General features: G+C 41.8%; 1 protein-coding gene across 5 annotated transcripts in view; it reads left to right on the forward strand.

The window, feature by feature from the left end:
- The first annotated feature begins 2,795 nt into the window (after positions 1 to 2,795).
- The window catches only part of sgsm1a (small G protein signaling modulator 1a), a 37,268-nt gene continuing 24,278 nt past the window's right edge, over positions 2,796 to 15,785 (forward strand). The window contains exons 1-4 of one of the 5 annotated variants that reach the window (XM_048242808.1): positions 3,147 to 3,184; positions 5,684 to 5,833; positions 6,242 to 6,360; positions 10,204 to 10,279. In XM_048242808.1, the coding sequence (XP_048098765.1) occupies positions 10,216 to 10,279 (64 nt within the window). In that variant the 5' untranslated portion in view covers positions 3,147 to 3,184; positions 5,684 to 5,833; positions 6,242 to 6,360; positions 10,204 to 10,215. Of the gene's footprint in view, positions 3,013 to 3,137; positions 3,185 to 5,683; positions 5,834 to 6,241; positions 6,361 to 10,203; positions 10,280 to 15,785 lie in introns of those variants that run through there. The other 4 variants (XM_048242804.1, XM_048242805.1, XM_048242806.1 and 1 more) reach the window with 4 other exon arrangements.

The raw sequence follows: 15,785 nt of genomic DNA on the forward strand, positions 1-15,785 counted from the left end.
ATGCACTATACTGTTCTTCCTAGGCTTCTTCTTCTTCTTCTTCTTCTTCTTCTAACGCAATTAATGCAGCTTCAACCGTTTAACGGCTTTGTATTTTTCATCTTTGTAACTTTTATACTTTTTAAACTATTTATTAAAAACTATTGTTGAATAGTATGACATCACATAATTTAGAATCTTGTGCCAGGTGGCCAGGCCACCTGCATCAACTGTCAGTTTATCAGGCTTTAAGCATACAGTCTCATTCTCTTAATATAAGACTACACATCCTGTTCAACTGTTTCAACTGTTCAGTCATTCCAACTATATTAAACCTCATCTACATAGCAAATAATTTACCATTTAAACTATCCACCTATATTAAACCTCATCTACCTAGCAAATAATTTAACCATTTAAACTATCCACCTATTTAACTGTTCAGTCATTCCAACTATATTAAACCTCATACCTAGCAAATAATTTAACTATTTAAACTATCCACCTATTTAACTGTTCAGTCATTCCAACTATATTAAACCTCATCTACCTAGCAAATAATTTAACCATTTAAACTATCCACCTATTTAACTGTTCAGTCATTCTAACTATATTAAACCTCATCTACCTAGCAACCAATATAGTTTATTTTTACTCTGTATGATATTTTACATCATATTTTTTGCATTTTCATGCACTGTATTTCCTTCAGGAAATGCTTTTCGGGTTCTTCTTCTAACGCAGCTAATGCAGCTTCAACCGTTTAACGTAGAAACTTCATTCAAACTATGTTACGTAGGTCTTACTTAGGACATGTGGGCTTTGTATTTTTCATCTTTGTAACTTTTATACTTTTTAAACTATTAATAAAAAACTATTCAAAATTTCCCCATAGACTTAACATGGGCTGATGACATCACAATGGGCTAATTAACTTGATTTGCACCTGTATCAACTTCCAGCTGCTCAACTAAGCCCCATCAAAGAGCCAGTTAAACTGATTGATTGATTAAACTATTAATTAAAAACTATTAGGCCTTTATGACATCACAGCAATTAGAATCTTAAGCCAGGTAGCCAGGCCACCTGCATCAACTGTCAGTTTCTCAGGCTTTAAGCATGCAGTTTCATTCTCTTAAAACTACACATGCTGTTCAACTGTTTCCTCTGTCCACAACTGTCCTCACTACAATAATTCCCTATTAAATAATTTAACCATTTAAACTATCCAGCTATTTAACTGTTCAGTCATTCCAACTATATTAAACCTCATCTACATAGTTCAGTCATTCCAACTATATTAAACCTCATCTACCTAGCAAATAATTTAACCATTTAAACTATCCAGCTATTTAACTGTTCAGTCATTCCAACTATATTAAACCTCGTCTACCTTGAAAATAATTTAACCTTTTAAACTATCCAGCTATTTAACTGTTCAGTCATTCCAACTATATTAAACCTCATCTACCTAGAAAATCATTTAACCTTTTTAAACTATCACATTTAACTGTCCAGTCATTCCAACTATATTAAACCTCATCTACCTCGCAAATAATTTAACCTTTTAAACTATCCAGCTATTTAACTGTTCAGTCATTCCAACTATATTAAACCTCATCTACCTAGTTCAGTCATTCCAACTATATTAAACCTCATCATGTTGGTTGCCAATTAGCACATCATCTGTTTTAACAATATATTTCACACAATATGTTTTGCATTTTCATGCACTGGTAATTCCCTGGAATTGCGTTTTCTAGTTTAAAATTGAGGAGCTGTGTTGTAGAGTCCCAAGAGTATCATGATAGGCTACTACTTGAATGATTACTTTAAATTAACTTGAGTAGTGGGGAGGGCTGCTTGTATTAGAAGTGGCAGGGTAGATAATACAATTACATTTATGAGATTTTGGCTGAGGATAAATTAATCCTAGTCCTCTGTGTCATTACCTCTTTAGATCTGACTCAGACATTAGATGTGCAAACATGGGATGAAAAACATAAAGCCTAAACAAGTTGGTGTGGTGTAATGCTGTATACCGCTGCATTTCATCAAACTGAAGTTGTATTTCCCCATCTCCATGCTAAATGCCGGCTAAATTTCGGACTTTGTAGTTTATGGAAACACCACAAATCTACTATATATTAGAATACGGGAATATAGGATATTTTAGTAAGTTATTTTGGTATAGTAGGTATTGTAGCCTAGTGTGTACTTTATTAAGAACAACAAAAACTAATGTCACTAACACACTTAGTCATGCTGAGCTGACTGTCCACTGTCCATGAAATAGCTTCCTAGACCTGCTGTTTGTAGCCCTACTGCAGGTTGTTTGTTATGTGAAAACACATACAACCACTAGGAGTGCCAGTGACTATAAGACAGAGTTGATCAGATCAGTTACCAGCAAAAAAACTCCAGTTAGACCTTGGACCATTGGTATTTTTTTCAAACTGGTTCCATATTATACAATATAATAAAAATAGGTAATTTTAACATGGTAATAGTAATAGCAAGCTGTTTCAATGGTTCTGTAGGCTATAGACTTAACATTTCAGCAGCTATTTTGCCCTGGTGGTGAGGAAAATAAACATGCATTGTTGCCTATAACAGGCCTACATCTTACTGCTCAAAGTAGGCTAATGTTTAGATATTTTGCTTAGAATGGTTGCCAGGAACTTTACAATCCTGCCTATTAACTGAAACAAAATCATCATCTAATCTGGTGTGTTTGGTTGTTTAGCCATATAGCCACTAGACAGTTTTTTTTCCACTTGCCGTTTTGGTTCACTTCAGTAGGGACTCATACAGTGGTTTAGACATGTGCTGATGTTTTCTGATGTTTGTTTTTGCCCACGGTGGCCGTTGCTGTTGAAATTTAGTGATTAATGTCGCTTTAAGAAACGCGCTGGTGGGGGCAGACCGTATCCCAATCTTTACTCAGTCGTAGAGTGGAGGCGGACAGGGCTACACGCTTTCGTCCACGGAGCTGCGCTTTAGGAACTGAAGCCATGGCAACAGCAATAGCAGGTGAGGCCAAAATACGCTTTTGAAGATAGTTAATCTAAGGATGCACCAAAAAGATATGTTAAATTGTTTGAACTGCTCCTCTAGGCCTACAGTTAACTGACAAACCATGTTTTCTTGTTATCTAGCAGAAGCGGAGACCCGTCAGCGCTTGCTTAGGACCGTCAAGAAGGAGGTGGGTGTTTTTCCGCTTCAACTGAAGTCTAATCAAATTAAAAACAAACAAACAAGCGGACGGACATAGGGCCACACAAGCCTTCAACACGTGAGCCAGAGTGGATGGTTTAGTTTGGGGTTTAGTTTAAACCCGTCATAGATGGATTTAGGAGACTCTAAATGTGTTCAAACGCATATGGTTGAACCACAGGCACAGGATGAACTCAAGTTGTAGCCTATCATTTTTTTCGTCGGACACAGTAACGTCATGTAGTGAAGTGATTTAATGTCACTTAATAAACTATCTGTCTAACTATATGTATTTATGTTCGAGTCTAAGCCTATGTTTTGTGTAGCCTGTATAATTCAATCTAAATGAAATACACTTTCTCAGTGCCTTTCCTTGTCAATGATCCATAATTTAACTCCCAGGTTTGTTTTGGTGTAAGCTATGGGTGGTGGTGGTAATGCTTCTCCCATTTTGATCTGATATTACCATAACCCTTGTGTAGCCTACCAGTCAGTTGTCTCTTTATGTGCCATTTGTGCGTTCTGTGGGCTCCTCAGTGTAGTCAGTCCCTTGTCAATGTAGTCAGTCATCCTTGCAGTCTTTATTCTTGATGTCTGAGCTGGGAGGAAGTCATTGGAGGACAATCATTGATCAGCTGTTATTGCATGAACAAAATATGTTATCATAGTCCAGAGTTTCTATAGGCTATTGCAATAGTCAGCACCTCTGTGTTAACAAAAGAGGGCAAATAAAACAAGCATAGAGACGATCTGAAATAAAAAATTATAGAACCTGGAAAACCTTTACAATAAATTGTGATTCATCTGTGAGATCGAAGATCTCATAGGTAAATTGTGGTGGTGAATCAAGGGCTGGTGTTTATTGAAATTCATGAAGACGTGGCTTGTTAGTGTTTTGCTGTCATGAGTGATGAGTCATCGAGCCTTTTGAGACTGAAGACACCGAACTACAAGATAACCCAAGAACTACAGTGCTTGTGAAGCTTCTGTGCATTTCAACTCCATGGTCTGTAATGAGGGGTGGAGATGGAGACATTTGAGTTATTATTTGAAAGAACCGGCTTATTGAATTTCAATTCCTGGAAAGGTTTTTAGGCAGAAGCAACCAGTCACAGAAAAAATATTTTAAGATACACTAAAATGTAGCTTACATGTCTGCTGTCTTTTCAAGTAGCTATATGTAGTCTAGTCATAAGTTTTGGAATCACATTGTTCATGTGTAAACAGGACAGTTGATCCTGCATTCAGGTGAGTTCTGACAGTGTGAAAAATGTTATGTTCTGGATCAAGCTGTCAAAGGGTGGACGTCTTCCCTAACCCCTCCCTTTTCACACTTTCCCTCTCAGGAGTCAGACATGTAACCCTATGCATGGGAGACCATTTTTCCCTTGCTGTCACTACAGCTTGTCTCCACCTTCAGTTTTGTTGGGATAGATATAAGCATTACAGAGCTCACTAATTGTCTTACTGTACCTACATAACTAGTCAAGGAATATTTAAAAAAAAATTTTTGATGAGAAGTTCGATTGAAGTTTGATTTCAGCTAAACAATTGCAGAGTGGAATACGTAATGCGATGCCCAACAAAGTTAGGCCAATGCAATGTGACAGATATCAGATTATGTAGTAAGCATTGATTTGAAAAGTTCCCCCCCCCCAATTCAGGCTGTCAAATTTCTTCAGGAACGTAATTGTTGTGGTTGTTATTTATTGGTGTTGACACAACCTTAGCACTCCCTTACTCGGGCTTTGTGCAAGTAAACAAGCCAATAATGTCATCTTGTCAGTGAGAAAAGCAATGATTAACAGTCCTGAAGTAGGGAAGGATGTTGAGGGATACTCTTCGCTTTTCGAGGAAGGATTCACATTTGTGTTGTTGCCTGATCTCTCTGTAATTGCAACATCATGGCATTTGGCAAAGGGAACCTCATATTATACCTATCAAATCCTGTCAATAAAAAAGCAAACATTGAGCAGCCAGATTTAGGACATACTGTATATTCAGATATTCAGATATAACCTACTCTTTCACTGTCATGCATATCAGCATATTAATAAGGACCTGCACAATAAGTATTCTCAATTATGCTAATGTTGAAAAATATTGAGAAATCACCAAACACAAACCTCTTTCAGTAACAGTACGCACACATACGTGAACACACACACACACACACACACACACACACACACACACATACACACAAACACACACACAAGCTCTCTCTCTCACACACACACACACACACACACACACACACACAAGCTCACACACACATGTGCGTGCACACATACAGTACACACACACAAGCACACACACACACACACACAATCTCACACACACGCACACACACACACACACGGCACACCTGTATTTGCTGAATGACGGAGGCAGCTCAGTAGGGCTTGAGCACACACCCAACCACGGCAACGCAAAATGTATTGACTTTTCCCTCTCTGTTCCCCTCCCCTGTGTCTGCTCACACAAGGGATAAGGTTTCAGTTGAAGGCCACGGGCACACTACAGTAAATCAGCTTGACCTGAGGGAACCTGTGTGTAGTCTCTGGCCTTGGGCGGGTGTGCGGCTGTGTGTCGCGGATTTAGATGTCCTCCCTCTCGACTGGAGCTTTGCATGTTTGTATGTTGTGCGTTCACTTCACATTCACTTGGCACCTGAAATCTCTGACTGTTACCTATGATGGGTAATGCTGTTGTCGCGGAGATGAATGTGAGATTTCCTATCATGCATCAGAGAACAGCAATTCCAATAACCATGCATCATCCTTTCATCCTATCTCTCATTTTCTCTCATTCTCCCTCTCTCTCTCTCTCTCTCTCTCTCTCTCTCTCAATAACACACACACACACACACACACACACACACACACACACCTGATAAACAGAAAGCCAGGCAGATTGTTTGCCTCAATTCGGTCATGGTGATAGCATTTTCCATTCAAATATTGCCTGTTTGATAATTGGTGGCAAATACAAAGGTCAGAAGAGTTTTACAGAACCTAGATAATGTCTCCTTTTTAAAATTCAGATGGGTCTGAAATGGAGCTGAGTTGCTTCAATGCTGTATGTGCTAGTTGCCGACATGGATAAAAGCACATTATTAGAAGAGAGATCTTGGACATCACACACAACAGAACACTAGCAAAGGTATTGTGAATGTGAAACAAGATTGCTCACTCAGATTATGTATTTCAAATGTATAGGTCCTGGTCTTTTTTGTGTCATGAAGCAAATTCAATTTGAGCATCTGGTGATTTTGTTGTCTGGCATTTTTCATGAACTGCTTGTTTCAAAATCACTTTTGTAAATAAGTATGGTAAGAAAATGTGTCAGAGGTATCTGAAGTACACATCTACAGGGTACTAGTGATAGAAACCTAATTTATTTACATCAATACTTATGTCCATGAACGGCAGCTAACTGTAGCAAAGGTTACAGTATAACTGAGTTAGTGAACGGTAATGCAGTAGCTTGCAGGGGCAGCATTGTAATCCTCATAAAAAGCATCAGTTAGTCACCACATGAATCATTCCTTTTCAACAAAAGAGAAATAATTCGGCACAAAACAAGAGGGATGACATTTAACTCCGAGATCACTGACTAATTAGTTTGTCATCTTCCTTGCAAATTTCTGGCAGGCATACATCTGCTGTCTTGAAAGCAGTGTTGTAGTCAAGTCATTGTAGCCAAGTCGAGTCCACTACTCAAAGTTAACGTCCGTTATTGTAGGAACATGGCGTGATGTGTGATGTATGACTGTGTGATGTATGACATGAAGCAGTAACACTCCATTGCACTAATATTACAGTAATACTACAAATAATTTCGATATTAAAATCCTATACCAAATATATTGGTCCAAGTTCGAGTCATTCAGTGCTCAAGTCCAAGTCAAGTCACGAGTCTCTAAATTTAGCTCATGACTCGGACTCGGGTCCGAGTCCTGGACTCGAGTACTACAACACTGCTTGAAAGAGACAAAGAAATGTCAAATGAAAACCTCATTGCAATCAGTACTAGGACTCACTTAAAAAAAGCAAGTTACCTTTTCCCCAAAAAGACATTTACTACTGTAAGACATTCATTCATTCATTGATTCACTCATACATTCATTCATTTTGAAGAGCTTCATAACATTTCATTCCCTTTCACTTTCACACATTGCCCTTGTCACCAGCTCATGATTGATTAAGCAACATCAGGATGTAGGGTATGTAGGTTGTACCGCAAGGTTCGCAACAGCATTTGACTTGATGAGGGCCTATCGATCCCTCTCCTCCTCCTGATTGAAGCTGCTGCTGTTGAGCAGAGGGCCTCTCCAGTGTGTGTGGTGACGCACCTGACCACATCCATGTGGATGCTGCACTGATTTCACAGACACCCAGAGATGTGCAGGGGTTTATCCCCACCTTATGACAGACACCTGTGGTCTCATCACGTTTCCCCCACCCCCCACCCACCAGCTGAGTGAGTCACACTGCAGAAGGCTTGAGAGGATCCCCAAACCCCCCCAGCCCGCCTGTGCCCCTCAATCTCCATCTCCCTCAAAGCTCCAGGGATGTGGGATGATTGGCGCAGCGGCACGGCGCTAAGTTAGCCGCTGTGAAGATGGCGCTGGTGACGATGGAGAAACTCCCACCTCAGATTGGGTTTGATTTATTTTTATTTTTTTTCTGTGACCACCGGTGGGGGTTGAGTCACCACCAGTGCTGACAGTGCTGTTGCTGTTACTGTAGGCACACATCCGCACATGCAGACACAACACAGTCATCCTGTACCTCACCACAAGAGCTGAAGAAGCAGAACCACAATACAAAGCTTTTCAATACAAAGTGTCTCCAGCAAAAGCATGGTGCTAGCACAGCAGCAGAACTAATGAGGGAAAAAACTGTCTGGAAGGCTCTGCTGTGGTAATCATTGATAAGAACATCTTAATGACTTAAAGCCATTGTTGGGAACATGACATGTTACGTAACTGCACATTTGTCTGTCTGTGTGTTCATCTGTATGTGTGTGTGTGTGTGTGTGTGTGTGTATGTGCAGTGCACGTTTACTTTAATTCTCTGTGTTGGCCCTTGTAATCCCAGATCTGGAGAAAGACACACAATAACAGGAAATTGCTGGTGCCTCGGACTGATTATCATAAGCCTGATTAACTGGTTGCTTGGCAGCACTAATTTGATATAGGAATGGCATGTATGTGTGTCTGTCTTTGTGTCTGTGTGTGGCAAAAGGTTCAGAAACACTGAAGTATCTCAGTGTTTTCTCCCCACAATCAAAGACTGCTTGTAATAGTCTCACCGTCACACCTCCTCACCTACAACCAAGCAGTTGGAGTGCTCACATTCTCATTGATTCACATGCAGCCCATACATCTTTGTGTTGTGTGTGTGTGTGTGTGTGTGTGTCAGGTGTGCGTGCGTGCGTGCATGCGTGTGTGTGTGTGTGTGTGTGTGTGTGTGTGTGTGTGTGTGTGTGTGTGTGTGTGCGTGTGTGTGTGTGTCTGAGTGTGTGTGTGTGTTAGTGTGTGTGTGTGTCTGAGTGTGTGTGTGTGTGTGTGTGCATGTGTGTGTGTTAGTGTGTGTGTGTGTGTCTGAGTGTGTGTGTGTGTGTGTGTGTGTGCATGTGTGTGTGTTTGTATGAGGCTGTGGGCTGGTGGATATTGTTGATGCTGAAGAGCTGCTCAATGAGACTGGAGCGGCATGGCTCTGAAATTCTCCCGCTCCCTCTTCACCCGGGTGGCACTGGAGCCCCCATCTGAGGGGCTGTTTCATTCTCCCGATTTGATCAAACCTCCTTAAAGATTCAGCCTCTCCACCTACCCAACTGAACTCAGCCAGCCAGCCACCCACCCACCCCAACTCACCTCTGTGACTTGAGAAACCGGCACAAACTGGCTGATGACTCATTCCCTTGAATGTTGTGCGTTCATCTTGCTCTGCTATCTCTCTCTCTCTCTCTCTCTCTCTCTCTCTCTCTCTGCATCCACTCTGTTTGACGCCTTTCGTGTTATCGTTTGATTACATATCTGCCTAACTTTCAACTTTTTTCTTTCATCTGCCTTTTTTGCTCTCCCTCTCCCTCTCTGCGTCATCTCTGTTCCCCATCCATCTGTTGGCATGGATTTCTATGCAACGTCACGAAAACATGCGTGCGAAACCAAGAGGCAGAAAGCACCATAGAACAGCATAGAGCAATGCAAAAGAGCAAAAGAATAAAATGAGTTTTTGTGCTGAAAACTGCACCAATTCGAAATCACGATGGTTAGAGAATGTTAAATATGTTCAATATAAATATGTCTTTGCCAAAAATAACAAAATACGATGTTATATTAATAATTCAAATGAACGGCAAACTTTGAAATATAGTCTGAAATGAGATGTTATTATCATTGAGACAACAGAGGAATACAATAAAATCCGATTGTAGCTTACAGCATTAGACTATTTAGGTTAAGTTTATAACGTTGTGGACGGCCACCAAGCGCCTTCTGCCCCACGGCTGCGTGCGCATCTAGTTTTGTTGGTAAATGGGAAACCCGTGTATGTAATACTCATTTGTGCCCTGTGCTGAGTTGAGCTTCACAGGTTGATCATGCAGCGTCAAGAATGGGAAATATGCGACACCATGTCATTTGCACCACATGGCACACAGCCAACAGAGACCGCATGTGTTGTTAACAGAGACAGACGTGTTAGATTTATAAATATCCACCTCAGATTAATCTTAACTGATATCAAAAGACTAATTGGGAGGGCGTCGGTGAGGCCAGGCTCTCTTTACCTGAAAACAGCTTGTAGCCCGTGCTTTCTCTGATTATCCGCCGCCAGCAACACTGAACTTGCTGTTTTGAGATCTTTGTCTTTCTTTGGTCCTTTTTTACAGGACACAAATGGGTAGGCTACTTTGTTGTTGACATGGATGGCGTTGTTGGTGCTGTGTTCACCACTCACTGATGGGGACTCTCTCTCTCTCTCTGCTTTGTTTCAGGTGAAGCAGATCATGGAGGAGGCTGTTACCAGGAAGTTTGTTCATGAAGACAGTAGCCATATTGTGTCATTCTGTGGTAAGGCTTCTGGGAAATATACAGTGCAGAAATGCATCCATTTGCAGAAATTCATTTTCAGTTTTTCAAAGGCCTCGGCGGATCATTACAAATAAGATACTTAATAACAGCCAAGCATTAAACTGTAAAGTAAGAACTTCTCACTGGCCAATGATGGACTGCAAATGAGACTAGAATTTTGTGATCAGAAGGAATTGAACATAATGCTCATCATAATTTCCGGCAGAGCCCTACCCTCACTCCACATCACTGTCTAATGACACTTAACTGCCTTGTGAAAAGTCATTAGTATGTCCACAGCAGAAAGGGCCAGCAAGAGAGTGGGTAGGATACTGATGTCTATTTCATTTGGCCATTGGTTGAAGACTCAAGCTGAGTGATGCAGCGTTTAAGTCTGACTGAGGAGACAGGGAGGAGGGCGGCACTTTATGTGTCCTGAGCTCATGTTGAGTGAATTGCAAAATAAATATTTCTCTCATGGGTGTGTGTGTGTGTGTGTGTGTGTGTGTGTTTAAGTGTGTGTTTTGTGTGTCAGTGAGCATATGTTCCCCTTAGCTCCCTTGAGTGTTTAAAGTGCCTGTTTAGAAAAGCCACCAGTGTCCAATGTGGACGATTCCTGTTTTGATGTAAGATCTCAGTGGTGGCAGAAGGCAGGTTTGCCACGTCTCCTGTGGAGCGTCATGTCAGATCCTCCAGCAGACAGGGCATGTCTCGCTGCATTTCCCCGCTAATACCTCCATAGCCATGCTGCGCTCAAGGTCCATGGATGCTAGAGACAGAGAGAGAGAGAGGCCATATCTGTACCTCCTGATGCTTCTGTAGTCATGTTGAATGATGAGGGACTAGTGGTGCTTTAGAGATAGACAGAGAGAGATCACTGAATTCCAATCCATTGGGAAAGTACACTTAAGGGGAGGTCTAAATGCACAGGAAATCAGCAAGATTTTATTGACCCATCTGGCTGTAAATACATTACAATTTTCCAACAAAACACTTTTGTGCAGACATAGACATACTTTTGATAATATCCTCAACAAACATGGTACAGCTCTGGGCCTGTACATTGTTAGCAGCAGAGGATAAGGGGTCACTCACTGGGCAAATTCCCTGGGCAGCAGTGTGGTGGATTATGCTATTGATGATAAAAAAAAAGAAAGAAAATCTCTATTTCAATATCATCCCTCAACAAAACAAAGTTGTTTGATCATTTAATAAAACCCACATTACGCATTAGCATGGAAGTGAAATTTCGGCACCAAAATATTTAATATTAGGACATTTTTGAAGTATGGGACAGAAGCCCTAGCATGGTTTCACCAGACTCACTCACTTCATGAAGATTCTGACTACTCTCCATTGTTAAAATGTTTCCAACCTTAGCATTGTAGTAGGCGCAGGCTTCTTAGATACTTGGCGGGCGGGGTCAAGGCTACCAAAAGCCCACCTGAGCTACTACATTTGCAGTTCGGCAAGAATATTTTGGAGCTAAACAGAAGTTACCCTAACCTGGACTGTTAGGGTACCACACTGCTGCCCACTTCTGCCCAGCTGAGGAGTGGACACCCAGAGAGTGACCCCCTAAATTACTTTAAGAAAGCCATTAACTAAGTACAGGCTCAGTGATCATAGCCTTGTTATTGAAAAGTCAAGTCAAGTCAGTTTGATCTGTGCATTTAACATGCACAGAATGCAACCCAAAGCGCTCCACATATAAGACATTGTCATTGACACATAGACTAACAAAGACAATAGCGGACGGAGCGGCGTAGTCGCCAGCGTACCCGTGACACCAAGACATATAACTACATTTAAGAAATAACAAACGCAAAAGATGCCAGATGGAGCGGCGTAGTCGCCAGCGATACCTGTGACACCAAGACATACAAGACAGACAACAAACAAATTAATAAATAAAATAAATAAAAAATAAGAATAGAATTAGTCCAATTTCCAACCGGCTGAAAATATCCAAGGGCAATGATGACTCGCGTGAAACTGTGCACAGCTGTGTCTCCACAACCGATGCAACGCCAACAAAAGAAAAGGGGAGACACCGACAAACCTGGCTAGCTCAAGAGGACAGAATTATGCAAACAGTTTAGCAATGGAATAGTAGAGGATTACATTTCTAACTACATTTCCTATCAGAACTTCAATATCACTCAATATGACTTCAATATCAACACATAAGAGAAGCCTACATCTCCAGAACTATTTTATTTTTGTATTTTTTATACTTAATGCCTCTAAAGCCATGTTATGTGACAAGGAATTTGATGCTTTGGATGCTGTGTCCTGGTGCAGTGCGTGTCTCTAATGTTACTGTACATATGTGTCCATGTAAGAGAGTGAAAGTGACCACCCGTCATGTCCCCTCTCCATTCAATGTCCAGCCTAAATAGCCCCACCCTTCACTCCTTCTGAAGTGGCAAAGTGAGCCACTTACCACTCCTCATCTGCCACTGTCTGACCCCCTATCTCTCTCTCTCCCTCTCTTTCTCTCTGTCATGATTGCAATTAGCCAGGCTAGATTGCAATAGGATTTCTCTTATTTATATAAGCCTTTCTTTACCTTTGTTTTTATGAGTGCATGTTATACTCCATTTGTGGTAACTGAGGTGGACTATTAGTAGATGGGTTAGCTGCTTTTGTTCTTTTGTTGAGTGCAGGTATGAGGAGCTTTGTGTATGTGAGAAGACTCTCTTCTGGACTGTATGTGTGAATATAAGAGTAGGTGAGAGAGAGAGACGGAGAGAGAGAAATCAAATTTTAGTTCGAGAGAAATATGCAGGTGTTTGATCAATACAAGGAAAGCACACTCATTGAACTCATTGAACACAGCCAAAGCTAGAGACAAAGGACAATCAGATACGAGACAAACCTTGTCTAATTACCTCTAATTGCCACAGGCTGTGAAGCACCAAACAAAAGGCATTTTTTTATTTATCACCAGATATGTGTGTGTAATTAAATTGAAGCCAATGTCTGTGCTGAAAATGAGGTATTATTCAATATAATTATAACACTAACCTGAACACCACAGCTTTACAAAAGGCAGCATACAATGCGATGTAGAAGCCACAAAAGTTGTACCACAAAAAAACGGTTTAAAATCATCAGGAAGGAAAATGCACCATTTGGTAACTCTGTGTATTTGTTGTCATTTGCTTAAACTGAAGCAAACATTTTAGTTTAATTTGTATAGCTTCACACAGCTGCACGAAACGGATGACCTGTTGCATTTCTCCGCTCATAGTGTAGTGTGGAAATGGATGGAGCCTCTCTCTCTCTCTCCCTCTCTCTCTCTCTCTCTCTCTCTCTCCCTCTCTCCTCTCTCCCTCTCTCTCTCTCCCTCTCCCTCTCCCTCTCCCTCTCCCTCTCTCTCTCTCTCCCTCTCTCTCTCTCTCACTCCATCACATTATTTGTTTTTCTTTTCTCTCCCCGAGGTGCTAAACAGCATGTCTGTGCCTCTCCATCACGCCAGCTCTACACTATGTGGCAGAGGCACAAACACAGTGCCCAAAGCAGTGTGAGGAGGAGGAGGAGAGAAAGAGAGAGAGAGAGAGGGACAGAGAGAGAGAGATGCATTAGAATGGCAGCTCCACATTAAGGCCCCAATAATCCACTTGACCACAGTATCCACAGCCATGGCAGTCGGAAGCAGTTAATAGCATGACTGCTGGACAGTGCCCTAGTAGACCGCACACAAAAGAAGGAGAAATGCTTTCGCCAGAAGCATATAGCTGAGAAGCGGGCGGGATTGCTCCCGTCACACTCTGAACAGGCTCCTGTTTGAAGTATGTGACTCTAGTGACAAGAAGGGTGTCGTTGTTGCTAAATGTGGCAGAGAAAGTGACGGCGAGGTCTACTCCACTGTCAGAACCGCTCCTCACAGCTCTCTCACTCCATAACGGTCAATAGCGAGTAGCAAACCTCTCCTCTGCTCTCCTGACTCTTTTCTCTCCTCTCCTGCCATGTCTTATTTAGCCACCCTTCCTGGTTAGTGGCGTGACAGAGTGATGAGAGGCTCTTACTCTTGGCTGTGTGATTGCATTTTTAATAAGAGCCTGCGGTGCTGGGGAATCTCCACTCGGCCCCTCTCCCCACTCGACACAATTAACCCCAGGCCCGGTGTGTTGCCGTGGATATCGCCATGGTAATAACGCTGCCATCTGATGTACGACTGCCATCAGCACCCAGGTCCAAGATGCTGAGCGACAGTGCCCTCTGTTTTCTCCAAGGGGTAGATTTTGAGGCAGAGTTTCCATATTGTTTTTGTTCTGAAAGTGCGTCATCAGGTAGGAGTGGCCAGGCCTCGTGATTAAGATAAATTGGTTATTGATATTTAAGCTCTACATCCAATCAGATTGCACCCATTCCTTGTGATCCCTTAAAGCAATGTGTTGTGCAATGTAGCATGTTGTGTGATGTGTAAGTGACATGCTGATGTTACATATTCCCATAACACAGAAGCCTTGTCCTACAAAGAATGCTTATCCATCTTGCCATTTCACAGTCAGTCTCTTCTCTTTTGTTGAACTGTGGATTTGGCTATTTGTTGGCTGTCCATTCCTGACGCAGGTTCCAGTGCCATGGGCACAGATTGCATTGTGAGTCTGCACACCAGGAGGCCATGCTGGTCAGTTTGCTGTGTGCTTTATGCTGCTTATGTGGTGTTCAAGTGCAGTCTGTGAATTCATGTTATTGTTTGCTCTCTTTTTCTCTATGTTGTTTCGGTTCCAGTAACAAGCATTATTGTAATCTCGCTATTGATCTGAAATTAGAGTATTCATATGGCATATGAACATAGCCCTATAAGCAAAGATCGTAGAGTTAATACTGCGAAGGCCTATTTCAGCAGAGCAAACTATTCACTCTTCTCCTCCAGGGGAAAAAAAACGTGTTTCAGACGGCCAAAGAATATCACACACCGACCGACTGGCCATGTAGTTCTTTGTTGTTTTTTTTTCTTTTCTTCAAAATCTTCAAAACCCTTTTCTCATTTTCCAACTCTGACCCCAGATGATGCTCATGGAACACTGAGATGGGTATCAGGTGCAGGTCTCTCCTCTCCTCTCACGCTCACCAACACTCCCTACTCAGCCGCGACTCAAAGCCTCATTGTGTTCCTCTCGGCCTCCATGTACACTGATATTGATTCCCTCCCCATTCTTTGTGTTTTGCCTGATAGCCATAATAAAGGTCCCTCTCCACTGCAGCCCACCGTTCATTAGCAGTGCTGTAGCACCAGGGAGAGCCTAAATGACCACAATTGAGTCTGGAAAGGACACAGTGTGTGTGTGTGTGTGTGTGTGTGTGTGTGTGTGTGGTGTGTGTGTGTGAGGACCTCCCACCTGGTGAAGGAGGGGAGAAAAAAGGACTTTGCCAAAGGATATAGAAGAGATTGAGAGAAGGGAGAGTAGAAGTCAGAAGACAGGATGAGGATGAAAAATGGTAGCGATAGATGAAAAGAAAGAGAGAGAGAGAGAGAGAGAATCATAGGCAT

The sequence above is a fragment of the Alosa alosa genome, chromosome 5 (assembly GCF_017589495.1).
Source record: "Alosa alosa isolate M-15738 ecotype Scorff River chromosome 5, AALO_Geno_1.1, whole genome shotgun sequence".
Classification (NCBI taxonomy): Eukaryota; Metazoa; Chordata; class Actinopteri; order Clupeiformes; family Clupeidae; genus Alosa; species Alosa alosa.